At 43.6% G+C, this 16,131-nt stretch overlaps 1 protein-coding gene across 1 annotated transcript in view; it reads left to right on the top strand.

Annotated features, from left to right (window-relative positions):
- WIF1 (WNT inhibitory factor 1) overlaps nucleotides 1-4,534 on the top strand; it is a 41,750-nt gene extending 37,216 nt beyond the window's left edge. The window contains exons 8-10 of the mRNA XM_042872956.1: nucleotides 636-731; nucleotides 1,031-1,126; nucleotides 3,706-4,534. Coding sequence (XP_042728890.1) covers nucleotides 636-731; nucleotides 1,031-1,126; nucleotides 3,706-3,827 — 314 coding nt within the window. The 3' untranslated portion in view covers nucleotides 3,828-4,534. The remainder of the gene's footprint in view (nucleotides 1-635; nucleotides 732-1,030; nucleotides 1,127-3,705) is intronic.
- The last annotated feature ends 11,597 nt before the right edge of the window (nucleotides 4,535-16,131 follow it).

Raw genomic sequence — 16,131 nt, 5'->3', positions numbered from 1 at the left:
GCCCTCAGCAGCTTCTTGGTGTGAATCAAGCCCAGCAGAACTCAAAGGTGGCTCTGCCCTATCAGTGTGGATCTCCTGCCTCTTGGCAAGTCAGGGCCAAGCAAACCGTCATATGTGGTCAGACCCAGCTTCTTCTTTTGGCAACACGTGAATGTGAAGAAAAATAATTTCTGGACAAAAAGCCTTGAAAAATGTCTGCCAGTTCTAATTACTGTCACCAAAGATGCTCTGTTCTGTGCAAATGGGAAAGAAGGGCATGCTTTTTTAATGTGCCTTTCTTTTTGAGCTGAAGCGTGAAACAGTCCTCATGGCACAACCCACAGCACCGTGGTGCTTCACAGCCTCTCGTCACAAGCTGCCAGGCCTGGATGATCTACTTCTTCTTCTTCTGCAAGAGTCTGCCTTGCCTGTCAGCTCCCGAGCTTCCCTTTACATAAAATCTCATTCCTATGCCACCAGGTTGCATTCTGCGTGTGCTCACTGGGCACTAGCAGAGGAGCCTTCCCCTAGATTCACAGAGCACACTCTGACCCCACAGCTTGATGAGTTTTTGAGCACCAGGCAGGCTTCTCAGACGGCTGTCATGAGTAGGTGCTGGGGACTCAGGCCCTTGTTTCTGTTCTTTTAATTTCTAGGTAAATGCCATCAGCCCTGTCGAAATGGAGGAAAATGTATGGGTAAGAATAAATGCAAGTGCTCCAAAGGCTACCAAGGAGACCTTTGTTCAAAGCGTAAGTACCTGTGCACTCAGTCAGTCCTTGAGTGAGCACTGGGCTCACATGGCACCTCTCACACTCTAACAGCACTAGCTGCCTGTTGTCAGAGTACTTTAGGTCGATTGACTTCCTGGGCATACAATGCACACCAGGCTGCAAGGAATTACAAGACCAGACATCTTTTTACAAATGCCTCCCTCCAGTCTGGTCTGCATCCTGGCTCCCTATGTCAGTGTCAACATGTCAATGTAGCAACTGCAGATGTTCCTAGAGAAATGTCACCAAGTCCAATGTGTGTGCCCACTTTGTTGCAGCTGTCTGTGAGCCTGGCTGTGGACTGTATGGGACCTGTGCTGAGCCCAACAAGTGCCACTGCAAAGAAGGCTGGCATGGGAGGCACTGCAATAAAAGTAAGTGAGAAACAACCCCCAGTGTGTATCAGGGCCACTTATAGATGCTATATGAACATGACAGCTTCAAGAGCTTTTCCTCCACCATCACTAATACCATGCTCCTCTTTTTCTTCTTTAATCTATACAATAAAACAAAGATTTTACATTCTCCATAATGCTGCTTTTTAAAAATTCTCTAAATTGTTTAAAATTCTTTTACTTCCTTTCTCTTTGTACATAAGGTCTAGAGCTGAGGTCACCCAGGCCTCTGGGGTGACCTTGTGCCTTCCACTGCAGTGTGGAGTGGGCTGTAAGTCCCACAGCACTCCACAGTAAAGTCAGCTGGTCTTCAAATGTCAGATTGGCATTTTTACACAAAAAGTTCTGTCAGGCTTTAAAGATGATTAAAGCTTACAAAAAAGTCAAATTGCTCTTTGGAAACTTGGGAGAAATTTTGAAGGCTTATACAGAATCTATGCCTAACACCTTCCATGTTTTCTTCTACTCTTCCTCACCCATGTTCCACAGAATACAAATTACATTGTCTCAAAGTGAAGTTGAAGTCTTTAAAATAATTTTTTGTTTTGCTATTTAAGCATTATAAAATTATTTGAAATACAATTGGATATATCCAGTAATAAATTCAGACTTAATTTTACATTCCACGTGCGATGAGGTTTTGTAAGTAAATCATAGAATCATAGAGTCAAAGAGTCATAGAATCATAGAATGGCTTGTGTTGGAAGGGGCCTCAAAGTTCACCTTTTATTTTGAAACAGTGGCCCTTTGGCCTGTTACTATCAGACCATGTAAAATCAGTCTCTCTCCTATTTATAAGCTCCCTTTAAATGCTGAAAGGCCACAATTTTTCCATGCAGCCTTTTCCAAGTTGAACAAGTCCAGTTCCCTCAACCTTCCTTCCTAGTAAAGGTGCTCCAGCCCTCTGATCATCTTCAGGGTCCTCCACAGGGTCTTGCTCCAACAGCTCCATACTTTTCTTGTGCTGGGGGCCCCAGACCTGGACACAGTACTCCAGAGGTGTCTCACAAGGTCACGTCAGAGGGAGACAATCCCTCTTCTGATGCAGCCCAGGTCACAGTTGGCCTTCTGGGCTGCAAGCACACACTACTTGTTCACGTCCAGCTTTCATGTCCACAAGCCCTTCTCCACAGGGCTGCTCTCCAAGATTTCTTGTCCATGAGTCTGTACTCATGTCTGGGATTGTCCCAGTTTTCAAGCTTGTCTATGTCCCTTTGGATGGCATACAATGACTACACCACTCAGCTTAGTCTCATCTGCAAATATGCTGAGGATGCTCTCAAACCTACTATCCAGGTCAGTGATAAAGACATTTCTGTAAGACATTCTGTATGTACTCTCATGAAGGTTTAACATTTATCTTGAACACTTGGCAAACTATTCATGCTTAATGTTTTCAGTAGCAATATTAAAAAAAGGCTTTAATATTCTTATATAGCAAGTAAAAATGTATATATTTGGAATAAACAGCCCACAGAAAGTAATTGTCTGTACTACAAGAAGAAAAAAAGCAGAGTGACACTGCCCTATAATGAAAATTTAGTTGTTACATGTTAATGAGAGCTCCATTGTTTTGCTATTTTCATTATGTGGAGCTTGGACAAAGACCTGCTGCATTCAGCACTGAAAAAGTCTTAGTATTCAGCAAATGAAGTGATATAGGTGACTGGAGTAAAATTCACTCCCATTTAAATGCTTGTATAGGGCTTAAGTTGCACGTTCAAGTCTATGTTGCATGGCAGTTTATTTTTCAGCTAAAACCAAGTATCTCTTGGCCTTGATGGAAGATCTGTATTTCATTTGAGAGACTTGCTTCATACACCATGTAGCTGTGAGTTCAGCAGTCATACAAAATTCTAGCTGATAGCCTTTAACTTCACAGTTTACAGGGACTATCTTAGAAAGTTCATGTTTGTATCAAATGAACAGCTCCTCGGGGAAGCTATTTTCTTAAATAGGTGATTAAAAAACTAAACCTTGGGCTTGATATTTCAAAGTTGTTTCCATGGGATTTACAGAGTTAGACGGGTAAATGAGACTATAAATAATGTCAAAACAAGACATTGAGACCTGTGTTTCATTTTTATCTGCAATAAATAAGCAGCTCTGCTGAGCCTTTCTCAAACTACTTTCAGACTACTTGTTGTCACTGCTCTTTCTCTTTGTATCCCACTGTACAGCAGAGCACAGCTTACACCACTAATGCTGGGTCACCCAAAGGGCTGCTCAAGGTGACTCTTAACACTTTCTGGGCTCACACGTAATGTACACACTGGCATGGGTTGTGCAATCTGCACCAGGTGGCAGCCCAAGTGGGCTGACTGCTCAAGCCTTCTGGGGTGAAGTTTGCCTGATGATCCTGATCTTTTTGGGTTAATCCTGCCCATCAGCATCTGCTCTTCCAAGAGCAGGGAGAGGATGGGGAAGGGACCGCATGCATGTGAGGTGCATTAGAAGCTTGTGTTCAAGCTGGAGGACTGTCTCCACTTGAAATATTAGCAGCGCATCGTGAAGCTGCCACTGTGGTTTCTGTTCTCTTGAGCTGAGTAATTTTCCAGGGTATGGAGCCAGCGGTCTGAGTGCCCCGAGGCCGGCCGGCAGCAAGCACAGGCAGTACACGCCTTCGCCCAAGAAGGCGGAGGAGAGGCACGCTCCACCCGAATCCAATTATATCTGGTGAGCTCCAACATCTGAAATGGTTCGTGTTACACAAAGTTCATAGCCTTCATTAACCTTTCATGGATGGGATGTTAAAACGCTGTTCACTACAGTTTAGATTACTGGCTGGAATTTTATTAGCTTCGTTATAAACCACTGAGCTGATATTTACTATTTCTTTTAAGTTTTATAAATACTTCTGTAGCATGATTATATAGGCTTCTTCTTTCAGTGCTTTGGATGGTTTTGTACTATGCTCTGGTTATGTTTTAATTTCATTTGTTTGTATTACATATCTGCAATATAACATTTTCCAAAAATTAAATAACAATATTCAAGCAGAAAATTTCCTAGATGCTAACCTGAAACATTTCAGTGATTGCAGATTTTAGTTTGCCTAAACAAAGAAAAGATGTCAGTTTTGTTGTGTATTTAGATTTTTCCCAAAGGAAAATAAACAAATGTTACCTAATTTAAAAACTGAACTACTCCACTCAGCATTATTTTTTACCTTAAAATGTTGCAAAGTTCTGTGTATTAAAAATACACTGCAATGGTGCCAATTAAGCAATATAATATATTTTAAACAAAGTAGAACTGTAACGTATGAACTTTTTGCATTGGCTTGAAGCAATATAATATATTGTAGTCAAAACAGCTCTTATATAATAAACTTTTTGTACTGACGGTTATGTGTAAAATAAAGATGCTGCTTTAGTTTTTTGAGTACTGCTCTGTGTGGCCTGCTCCACTCTCGCCAGCACTGCATTGGGCAATGGCTTCCCTGCATAAACTAATGGTGGGTTGGACCACTTTTCTTGTCCCCACTTCCCTGCTGCTGCACCAGTTCCAAAGGTAGCAGTACTGGGCGGCAGCACTGGGCACTGAACAGCCAGAATTGTCAGGTTTTGGCCCAATTTAGGCCCTTCAACTCCCAACCAGAGTCCTAAATGTGGAGATTTTATTTTCACTTGCTCTGTAGCCTTCCTTTCAGGTGCTGCCTTTGAAAGGCAGATGAAGAGGAAGTCACCTATTCCTACTGATACTGTTCCAGAGTGATGCTCTCGTCTCATGGCATGTTCAGACTCGTTGAAGTCTTGGCACTCCATCCTGCAACTGTCACATTTATAATGAGATGCAGACAGAGAGCAATGGAGATTATTCTTTTCTGGGGTAGAGAACAATATTCATTTCAACAAATAAATGCTGACTGCTATACTGCAATTCTGGGAACCCTATTATTAAATAAATAAAGAAAAAACTCTTGTGCTTGGTGCACAAAATGTATCTTAATGAGTGAAGAGTATTTTAGTAGCTTGATCTTATGAGTCTTATTTGAGCAAGGGATCCAGAGGCCAATCAAACGTACATGTCTTGGCCAGAGAGGGACAACAGCTCTTGAGAGCCCACTCCTACATTGCCCTTCCTGCAGTGTGGCTGCAGATGCAATCCCACAAGCCTGGTTCCACGGAAGACCACATTGCTGCCCTCTGGGTCCAGTTCAGGGATAAATATGCCTGGGGAATAGAGAGTATGGCCACAGTAGCTTCATTGCACCTGGGGCACTAACAAGAGCAGGGTGGTGTGGCCTGGTGCAGGACAGCAGCACAGCTCCGGTTTGTGACAAAAGGAGCCTTCTTAGCCTAGATGTGTAACTGCTATGACTGGTCGGCTCCAAATCCTCCATCCCAGTTCTGGCCTCATCCCTCCCTCAGTGCCTCTCCTGAGGAGTTATTTCTAAACTCAGATGCTGCATTTGCCTGCTTTCTGCTCTTTCTGAGGCTAGGACTACCCAAAGAGATCAGTTAATGTGCTGCTGGAAAAAAAATAGAGACATTTCTGAATTAAGGTTCCTTAGAAATTTTGGCTGAACTTCTCTTGATTCTGTCAAATTCTTAGAAAGTACTTCCTTAAAAAATAACCAGTGTATTATTTCAAATAGAACCATTTGAGAGTGTTCAGAGACACAAAGTGCTGCTTCATTGTTTCTTGAGTTTCACCACTAATTCTGGGAAAAATCATTAATAAATGAGGAGAATATAGCCAGAAAGGTTACAAAAGGAAAAAATAAAAAAGTTCCTCACTTTTCCTTAAACTATGTCAAATTCCTACAGATGAATTTTCTATCACTTTTTGTTCCATGTGAAATCTTGCACTGAAAGAACAGCATTTGTGCTGTAAGTGTGAGCATGTGGATGCAGCCAGCTCTGCAGCCCATGGCAGCTCCCTGCAGTGGACGTGGGCCATAGCAGGAGCCCTTCCTGAGGCCCTGGGCCTCTGTCCATACACCGGTGGCAATGCAGCTCCTCAGGGCTTGCCACAGCCCTCTGTGTGCAGCCTCCCTGCTTCCTGCCTTCCTGGAACGTTCACCACAGCTGTATCACTGTCACTTCCCCAGCAAGCTTCAACATAGCCAAGGACCTCATTTGCAGCGGGGAGCATTGGGAAAGGCCACTTTGCATCATTTATACCTGCTGCACCATGTTTCAGCCCTCCTGTGCTACCCAGCTTCCAGGAAACTTACCCGAATGACCATGACCCTGTCCTGGCATTTTCCCTACTCTTCATACTACTGATTATCTGACTTTTCTGGACAAACCTGGCTACAAAATGAGCTCCTTGTGTGCTGGCTCATGGCTTGCATCCAATTTGACTAGTCCAGCTGAAAGTCAGAGCTCAGTTAAAGCCCTGGCTATTTTCAGTGTGCTCAGTTCCTCTGCTCAGCAAGAGGGGAGTTGCTGTGGGTACAACCTTTCACCTTCCCTACTGGAGGATGAGTTCCCCACCTGTACATCTCCCACATGGTGCCACCATTAAAAAGTTAACGCTTAGCACAACTCAATTCAGTTTTTTAAGCCACTTAATTACATGAAGGAATAAAGCTTTCTTCCTACTCCACAGTAAAGAGGGTGTTCTCTGTACTGAAATCTTGCTACTGACTCTGTACTGCTTTATTTTATTTATCATGAGTAAGACAGTGATTTACTAGAGACCATTCCAGCTCCAGTGCATATTCCTACAAGGCATTAACTGTGTTGGAAATGCATGGAAATTCTGCCCTAATTTTACACTTTCTTCCCACCAAAATTACCAGTGTTTAAGATGTTATCAATTAAACTGATACATTTGGCAAAGAGGTTGAGGGCTTTCCAGGGAGAGGTGTTTGGGTTTTTTTTTCCATTTCTGGATTCTTTTGAGATCAGTGGGAGCAAGAACTTCCCTGAACCCATGAAGTCCTGCAGACAGTGCTAGGTAAGGGCAGCAGTCCCAGGGAGGTGGGTGTGCTAGTGCTCTGGAAGCTAATGTGGCTTTGTCACCACCAAGGAGCTGGACTGGGATCACCATAAGCCCTGTGGGCATCTGCAGCTATGCCTGAACATCTTGACAATGCATCAGCAATATGCAACAACAAGAACAAAAGTCAGAGACACCATGTAACAGAAAAATCCATGGGTTGCTTGTGTCCAGAAGGTCGCACTCCTGGCCTGTTTTCAGAAGCTGCCCAGTGCCACATTAACACTGGGTGTGATTGCAATTCCCCCTGCAGTACCACGGTACCACATCTGTTCCCAACACTTTGTGGACCTCCCACAAGCAGAGAGCAGCAGCCGTGTGGCCAGCAAAATGCCTTCTGTGTCACGTTTCCTTGGGGATTTAGAGGACAATAGGAAGTAGTTAGCTGGTTTGTATTTTGACTGAAACAGGTTTTGATCACTCAGACGAATCTGTTCTGCTTGAGAGAGACCATTCTTTCTGAAACAAATAAGTAACACAAACACCTAAATCAAATGGGTGAGCTGTTGATTATAGAAAGTATCTGAAAAAAGCCAGGAAGGTAGTTAAATATTTAGGTTCCTGCTCAGTTTTTAAGTGGATCTGGCATGTCTTCACGCAACAGCTCTGACTATGCTGCAGTGCTCTCATATACATTGCAGAGGTTGTTCTGGAAGAGTTTAAGATAAAAGAAAAAGGTCTGCTGCATGCAATGTCTTGATGGAAAGAGGTATATAAAATCCCCACGTTTATGTTGAACTGTTTCCACACCTAGGAAAAAGCATTTCTTTTGTATGTGTTCCTTCAGAATCCCAGAAAATAACAAATAATTACAAAGAAAAAGTTTCTAATTGGGAGGTGTGCATTGTTTGAATCATCAGCTCAACAAGTGAGGTCCCTAAAAGACAACCAATGAATGTGTCTTTGAAATAAGGGGAGAGAAATGAGGAGAAGAATCTTACAAAACCTTGCAAGCTGTTCACAACATCATCTTTATTAATTCTACCATTCTACACATCATATAACAGTACACTCAGACTTCCTCCCCTTACAAACAAACAATGATACAACAGTGTTATTTCATGTCTCTGGAGTTATTATTAGAGGCAAACAATCTTCCTGCAAAGCTGCTGTGAAACGTTTCCTCTTTGCTTTGAGTCTGACGACATAACTGCAGGGCACAAACCTGACTTGGCTCTTTCATGGGATGTGTAAGAAGCCCAGAAGTGACTTCTGATGAATGCATGAACATTTGTCTGACTTGCTAGCTGTTGCCCTTAGATCCTCCCAGAGTCACAGGCATCTTGAGCCATGTGATCCTGCCCACTGTCCCAGTTTGACTGAGCTCTCCCAGCTGAGTCACCCATCAAAGCACAGAGGGCAGCAGCAGTGGAGGTCTGACAGTGGTTCTCACCTTTTCCATACAATACTGTATTGGTGCTCACATGAAAGGGTGTGAGAGGACCTAGCAGTGATGCTAATGTAATTTTCTATGACAGAATTAAAGATCTTAACCAGATGCTGTTATTAAAGATGTGTTGCACCAGTTCCAGAAAAAAAAGAAAAAGAAAAAAGAAAAAGAAAAAAAAAAAGGTCTTGCAGTATCTTTATTTCAAAAGAGATCTTGGAAAATTTATGAGAATTGAGAAGAAAGCAGCAAGAACTATTCAGAATCATGGAAAAGTGTGGCGGAATGAAAGGTTTTAAACACAATTCAACAGGACTGGCAGAGCCAGCCAGAGCTGGTGGAAGAAAGGCCCCTCCCTCACCCACACACCTTCCTCGCAAGGAAAACATGTTTTCTGCTGGATCAGCTACCCCAGGCCACCCTCCAGCAGATCAGCTGAAAGGAGCAGATCTTTACAAGGCATCTCAGCCACCCACAGGATCAACCCTCTTTTAGAAAAAATGCCCAGTGGGGTTGAAAGACGGAATCTAGGGAAATGTCAGACTGGATTCAGGGTCATGTTTTTAACTGTAAACTCTGCAACCATTACCATTAGTTTTTTCCTTGGACTGTGGCAGACTCTGCATCACTTGAGTATTAAAACCATGACTGAAGGTACATGATTGGCTAGCAGTGAAGTTGGAGTCTTGATGCAGAGACCAGATAAGGTTCTGGTTCTTTCCACACTGTGCTCATCCATCCTGAATTTTTGTCTAATTGCTTGTTCCGGCTGTAAACATACAACATGGCTAATAACTCTATAACTAAGGCCAAATCCTAACCCAGTTGTTATTCACTGGAGTACCCCACAGATTTGGTGATGCCAATATTCTCCTCTCCCCCAGAACACAGCTGCAATGCTGGGCACTGCCATGTCCCCACAAGGTCAGTTCTAAGAGCTGCACACACTGCTGAGCACACCCACTGTGAGCATGAGAGCCACAGTACCACTTCAGCTAGAGACAAAGCAAAGAACTCAGAGCTATGCCAAACACTACAACACATAATTGCCGAAATGCTGTGCCTTTGTAATTTCCTTCCTTGCTCCTAAGCTCCTGGAGTATGTTTTTCACTGTCCCATGGCAACTGTTTCTCCTCAGTATGTTGATATGTGAGAATTGGGATTAAGAAAAGCTGTTGTGAAGGAAAACTTCAAAAAAATCACACCGCTGGAAGACCAGGGGCAGAGAAAAGTTCAAAAGAAGGACAAAGAATAGCAGCATGCCTATGGTACAAGCTGTTGTAAAGGCAGTTGCCTGCAAAAGCTTCGTAGCAAAGTGAACGTCTCAGTGTGCTTTAAATGAAGTGGTTTTGCAGATATGATCACAGCAAAGTGGCCTTCACTTTGCTGGGTACCACACATGGGTCACAGTGGCTTACGTGATTGTTCCTGTGTATCTTGGCAAGTTGGGTCCTGCAGCCCTGGCCACACTCCACCCTGGACAAGTGCTGTCTTCATTTGCTGGCAGATTGTTCAAGGGATCCTTTTATGCAAGTGACAGCTGAAAGGCATTAAATTGTACAGTAAATCGTTCAACTGGAGCCTAGAATGTGTGAACACCGAACCACAAACTTTGACAGAAGAAAATCAGAATTTATTTTATGCTTTCAACTGTTTTAGCATTAATGGCCCAGTTTAACCACATATAACAAGAGTAATCTGTTCAGTTTTCAGCAAGGTCTTCCGCTGGATACTGTATACCTCAGTGGTGGTTTCCTGCAACTATTTGAGGTTTCTTACTTGGGATTTTTGTTTTTAAAACAAATTTTTCTCTCTTGAAAGGTGACAGAATGCTAGCTGAGGAAGACAAAGTCTGTCCACACCACAGTTCAGCAATAGATCTCATGTCCTACTGTGCAGGAATAGAGGATGAGAGGATGAAGACAGTTTGGGATGAACAGCAAGGAACAATGATGCCCTTCGAATTGATCCTCAAATTCTCTGCTCCTTGGAGAAGGTCTGCTTTGCATCTTCTGACTTCCAATTGACAGTTTTACCAAGAAGAAAAAAAATAAAACAAATCAAACCACATTGTTACGGGAAACAAAAAGTAATTTTCGACAGAACTTTTCACAAGGTGTTTTGTTCAAAACTCCTAGGTCACCCTGTGCAGGAAGTATCCAGTCAGTTTGGTCCAGTATAAATACAGCAGTGAACTAAAACAGAAAGCCATGCTCTGAAGTCAGAGGACCAGAGCAGGGAAAAAGGCAAAGGCAGAAGGAAGTACACATGGCAGGCAGGAGGTGCTGCCAAAGGGAGACTTGCAGGGCACATCCCCAGAGCTGTGACCAGGCACTGCTGCAGGCAGGAGCAGCCAGCTGGCAGCAGGGGCAGTACACATGCACAGATTTACCCTGGTACTGAACTGCCCTGGGAAAATGGGAATTGGAGAGTTCATCTTTTATTATAGCCAGCAAGAGCTCTGAGCTCCAGTTAAGCCCAGGTTCTCATTTGCACAGCCATCACAGAATCACAGAATCACAGAATGGCCAGGGTTGGAAGGGACCTCAAGGATCATGAATCTCCAACCCCCCTGCCACATGCAGGGCTACCAACCTCCACGTTTAATGCTAAACCAGGCTGCCCAGGGCCCCATCCAACCTGGCCTTGAACACTTCCAAGGACGGGGCATCCACAACCTCTCTGGGCAGCCTGTTCCAGTACCTCACCACTCTCTCGGTAAAGAATTTCCCCCTGATGTCCGACCTAAATCTCCCCTCCTTCAACTTAAAACCATTTCCCCTCGTCCTACACATAACAACCCTTTCAAAGAGTTGATTCCCCTCCCCTCTGTAGGCTCCCTTTAGGTATTGAAAGGCTGCAATGAGGTCACCCCACAGCCTTCTTTTCTCCAGGCTGAACAAGCCCAGCTCCCTCAGCCTGTCCTCATAGGGGAGGTGCTCCAGTCCCCTGATCATCCTAGTGGCTCTCCTCTGGACCCTTTCTAACAGCTCCCTGTCTTTTTTCTACTGGGGGCTCCACACTTGGACACAGTACTCCAGATGGGGCCTCACAAGAGCAGAGTAGAGGGGGACAATTACCTTCCTGTCCCTGCTGGCCAGCCCTCTTGTGATGGAGCCCAGGATACCGTTTGCCCTCCAAGCCGCAAGAGCACACTGCTGGCTCATATTAAGTTTTTCATCTATCAGGACCCCCAGGTCCTTCTCCACAGGGCTGCTTTCAAGGACGCTCCTTCCAGCCTGTACGGATGCCTGGGATTCCTCCAGCCCAAGTGCAAAACTCTGCACTTTGCTGTGTTGAACCTCATCAGGTTCACCCGGGCCCACCAGCGTGCTGCAGCCAGCCAGGATGTTGTCAGAGGTGATGCCATTGATGCTGGAGCATGTCTACCCTCTTGTCAGCTGAGCTGGGCTCTCCAACCTTGTGTGGCATTCACAAGAAATGTCCAGAGCTGAGCAGAGGTATCACTTCCCATCCAGGAGAGGTGCTCACAGCCACCAACCACCTATCTCCTCCATTGGCTTGGATGAATGCTGCAGTAGCACCAACCTGAGCACCCTGACGTGACTATGCTGGACTCCCCAGCAATCCCAGCCTCTTCACTGTCCTATGTGTTTCTGTTGTGCAGTGCTTTAACTCTTGTTATTTTCTTTTTGGCACAGAGTTTGAATGCTGGTGGAGAGCTTGGCTTGTTGCTTTGGAGCAGAAGAATAGAATCTGAGCTAGGAAAAGCACTCCAGGTGCTGCCCAGCACAGAGCAGAGGGACACAGGGAGCCTCTTGCCTAGTGGGTGGGTGAGCACCTTGGGTCCTGCAGGGCACTGCCAGGCAGCCCCTCTGCCATTCAGGCTCCCATGGCAGTGCAGCTTCAGCCTTTTTGGCACTAAGCAGTTTGGATGTCTCCTGTGTTTGAAGCTGCTGGAACCACATCAAACAGTCACAAGCAAAGAATGCCGTTGAAGGATTTATTCAGCCTGGATATGAGTGTTGCTGATGAGAGAAAAGGGAGCAACAAAGATTTCTCAGCCACCATTGTGATCTCCCATTAAAAAAAAATAAATAAAATAAAATAAAATAAAATAAAATAAAAGAGGTTCCTTTTACTATCAAAACCATTTGGCTGAGCATTTTACTGCAGACTCCGAATAAGTTCCAAATTGCCTGGGTTACATAAGTGCCTCCACCACCACTGAGCCTTTGCTAAAGGAAAACATCTATAATTGATAGTAAACCTTACAGAGTGACAATTGTGTGATGCAGTGCATTAAAAAAGCCAAGTGTTGGACTTTTGAATTGAAAGATTACAATTGTCAATTCAAATTCCAAAACAATAATTACATTAAAATGTTATTGTAATTAAATTAATTAGATTCACACTTTTGTAGTAATTCATCTATGTACAGAAGTAATAAATAGTAACGTTTTTTTTGCTTAGAGAACCTAACAGTCACTTCCAGCCAGCATCCAGCTGGGTCTTGAATATCTCCATAGATGGAGACCCACAACCTCTCTGGGCAGTCTGTTCCAATGCTCTGTCACCCTCACAGTAAAGATGTTTTTCTGCATGTTTGTATACAACTTCAGATCCAAACTTCTATTCCACATCCATACCTGAAGACACTTAGAATTGAAGACAATTTAGCCCCTTGGACATGCATGTTCAAAAGACAAGCTTTGTTGTTACCTTTGCATTTGTTAGGCCCATTGTGAATTAAGACACAAATTGACCATAACTGGCCATGCTCTGCAATGGTCACAATCCCACCTGTCCTTAATGACCCACTTTGCACACAGCTGTGCTTTGCAATGCGCATAACCCTACAGAGTCTCCTCAGAGTCTGTTGCCTCCCTCTGTACTGGGCATGGGGTCAGAGCAGGGAAATGGATGAAGGGGAGTGCGAGGTGAGATAGTAGGGCCAAAAAAAAAAAAGAAAGAAAAAAAAGAAAAAAAAGAAAAAAGAAAAAAGCCTACTATAATGTTTAACACTTGATTTGTTTTTTTAAAAAAAAAAAAAAAAAAAAAAGTGTGAGGTGAAATCTAGGGATGTTGGCTTGGTATTTTTTCCATGAGCACAGAAAGAACTGTCCAAGCATGACTGTCTTTGGAAGGGGAAGAACAGCAAAAAGCTGGCGTAAGGACCACAGGAACCTGAAATACCACCCAAATTCTACTGCTTTCCCCTGACCAGTAGCCACGGACCCCTCCTGTTAATGCAAAGAAAATATCCAGTGCTTGCATTGCTATCTTTTCATCTGGTAAGAGCCACAAAACCAAAACACCTATGATTTAGTTAGTATTTCATGTTAGGAAAGACATCAGGTTTTTGGGGTGTATAATATAAATACGTCCCACTGCGATTAGTGCGTGCTGCCAGGAGAGGAGCAGGCTGCACCATCACTGCTTTGCTGCTGAAATGCTGCTGCAGTTTCAGTTCATCTTCTAAATGTGGCATTGTCTCCTAAGATTACATTACTAATTACAGCTAATACACCCAAGCCAGGATGAATGCAACTTTGATCCGGGTAGCACCCCTACGCAATCCCTCTGGTATGCAAATAGCAATTACAAAACAGAGCTCAAATACAGCTTGAAAGCAAAGATGTAAGGCCAATTTATGTAGTGCCCCTAGACTAAACAAGGTGCTTATTCACATGCCAGAGCATGATTGACTGAGATTTACTCACAAAACTTTTCCCATTGAGAATGTGCGACAAACTGCAATTATTACTAATCCAGTTTGTTAGAAAAAAATAAAAGTGAAAAAAGGAGGGAGGGAGGGAGGGAGGGAGGGAGGGAGGAAGGAAGGGAGGAAGGAAGGAAGGAAGGAAGGAAGGAAGGAAGGAAGGAAGGAAGGAAGGAAGGAAGGAAGGAAGGAAGGAAGGAAGGAAGGAAGGAAGGAAGGAAGGAAGGAAGGAAGGAGACCATCTTTTGGCTGGGCTGCCTGACAGAAATTGATGGCCAGCTACAGCAGCAGAGCAGGATGGAGGGAGTAGGTGTGGGGGTACAAAAGCCAGAACAAAACAGGTTTGGGGTGATGTCAAGAACAACACAGGAGGGATGGAAAAAGGGAGAGAAAGGGAGAGAGAATATTGTTGAATGGGGCAAGAAAAAAATGAGAAAAATCACAGAGATTAAAGGAATGCAAGGATATGGGAAGCAAGCACAGAAAAGAGAAAAGCAGATGTGTGAAAACCAAGGTACTGAGGGGAAAAAAAACCAAACCAGAATAGACAGGTCAAAAAAGGATAATATAAATACTAGTCAAAGATAGTTCCCTTGAACCGTTGCACGCCAAGCTCACTGAGGCATAAGCTGAACCACGTACTTGCAGCATTTGAAAGTGGCCAGTTCAGGCTTCTGCTGCTGCAATGAAGCACATGAAATCCCCATACTCTCACATTAAACACTTAGAGGTGTGAGCGCAGGAGCTGAGAGCTCCTCAGCACAGCCGGAATGGAGAGCTGTTGCCACGTGTCACCTCATCCTACATGTTTCATGTGCAACTCTGCCATACAAATCTGACAAATAAAAAGGCAACATTAGGCAAAAAGAAATGCAGGGTCAGAAATTGAGCAGTACATTGTGAAAGCATCAGGGATCTGCAAGGAGATGCATTTTATTTGCAAGGATGTAGCAATCACACTCTGGAAAAAAATCAGAAGTTTTTCACTGCACAAAAGCAGTTTTTTTGTGTGTGCTTAAGAGTTATCAAAGGATGCCACAGGCTGTAACAGAATGTTCTTTTTATAGTCAGCATTGGAAACTAAGTCATCCCAGACCCTTATTTGAAAGATCAGAGTAGAACTGAGGTAAGAAAAAACTCTACATTCATCGAAAAATAAAAAAATAATTTAACATATCTTCTGGTTGCCTTAGCATGAGAGTTACACAAAGCAAGCATTTTACTTTCAAACTCTGATTTACCCTTTCTTCTAATTCAAATCTTCTCTCTGTTTATTATCTCTGATTTAATGTCCACATTCAAACACACCAAGACAAAGTCTGTAGCTCTCAGCTGAAATAGTCTTCACCAGTGCAAGTAGAAGAGCTATTCAAACACACACTGAATTGCTCATAGAATTGTCACTTGCAATAAGTGCAATAATGCAGATGGCATAAAAGTCTTGGTGAAATTCATGCCAAGCAAAAGGTGTTTCAGTAGAAACTAAAAGATGTTTTTGAGGAGTTAGGGACTAAACTGTGTAAAGAGAATAAAGCCCTTCCGATGGCTCACCCTGAGCTTATCTGCTGAAACCCTGAATAAATATTCAAGGTAATTACTACATAATCACCAAGTCATGTTGGCATGTGGGCCTAATTTGTTCTGAGAGAGATGAAAAATGTGAATTGTCTCTTCAAGCAAGAGATTGGGCAGGAAACCCTAGGGGAAGGAGTTTGGGTTCTTATTTGTGTGCATTATTGTTTTCAAGACAAACCAGGCAAGCCAAGCTCACAGACCGAGTCTAACTGCTCAGTAACCTGGCCTCCTTCAGTTCTTTAGAGCATTAAGTGGGGTTTCCGTCCAGCTCAATCCCCGCTCAGAGCATCCTTTTCTTGCAGTTGTGAGGTGTCCATCACAAGCAGGAGGTAACTGTGCACATCACATGGTTCCTGATGAGTCAACCTGTACTATAACTTGAAAAT

The sequence above is a fragment of the Lagopus leucura genome, unplaced genomic scaffold (assembly GCF_019238085.1).
Source record: "Lagopus leucura isolate 7727_CA_CO unplaced genomic scaffold, USGS_WTPT01 Super-Scaffold_100008, whole genome shotgun sequence".
Classification (NCBI taxonomy): Eukaryota; Metazoa; Chordata; class Aves; order Galliformes; family Phasianidae; genus Lagopus; species Lagopus leucura.
This window is presented reverse-complemented; position numbering and strand designations above follow the sequence as displayed.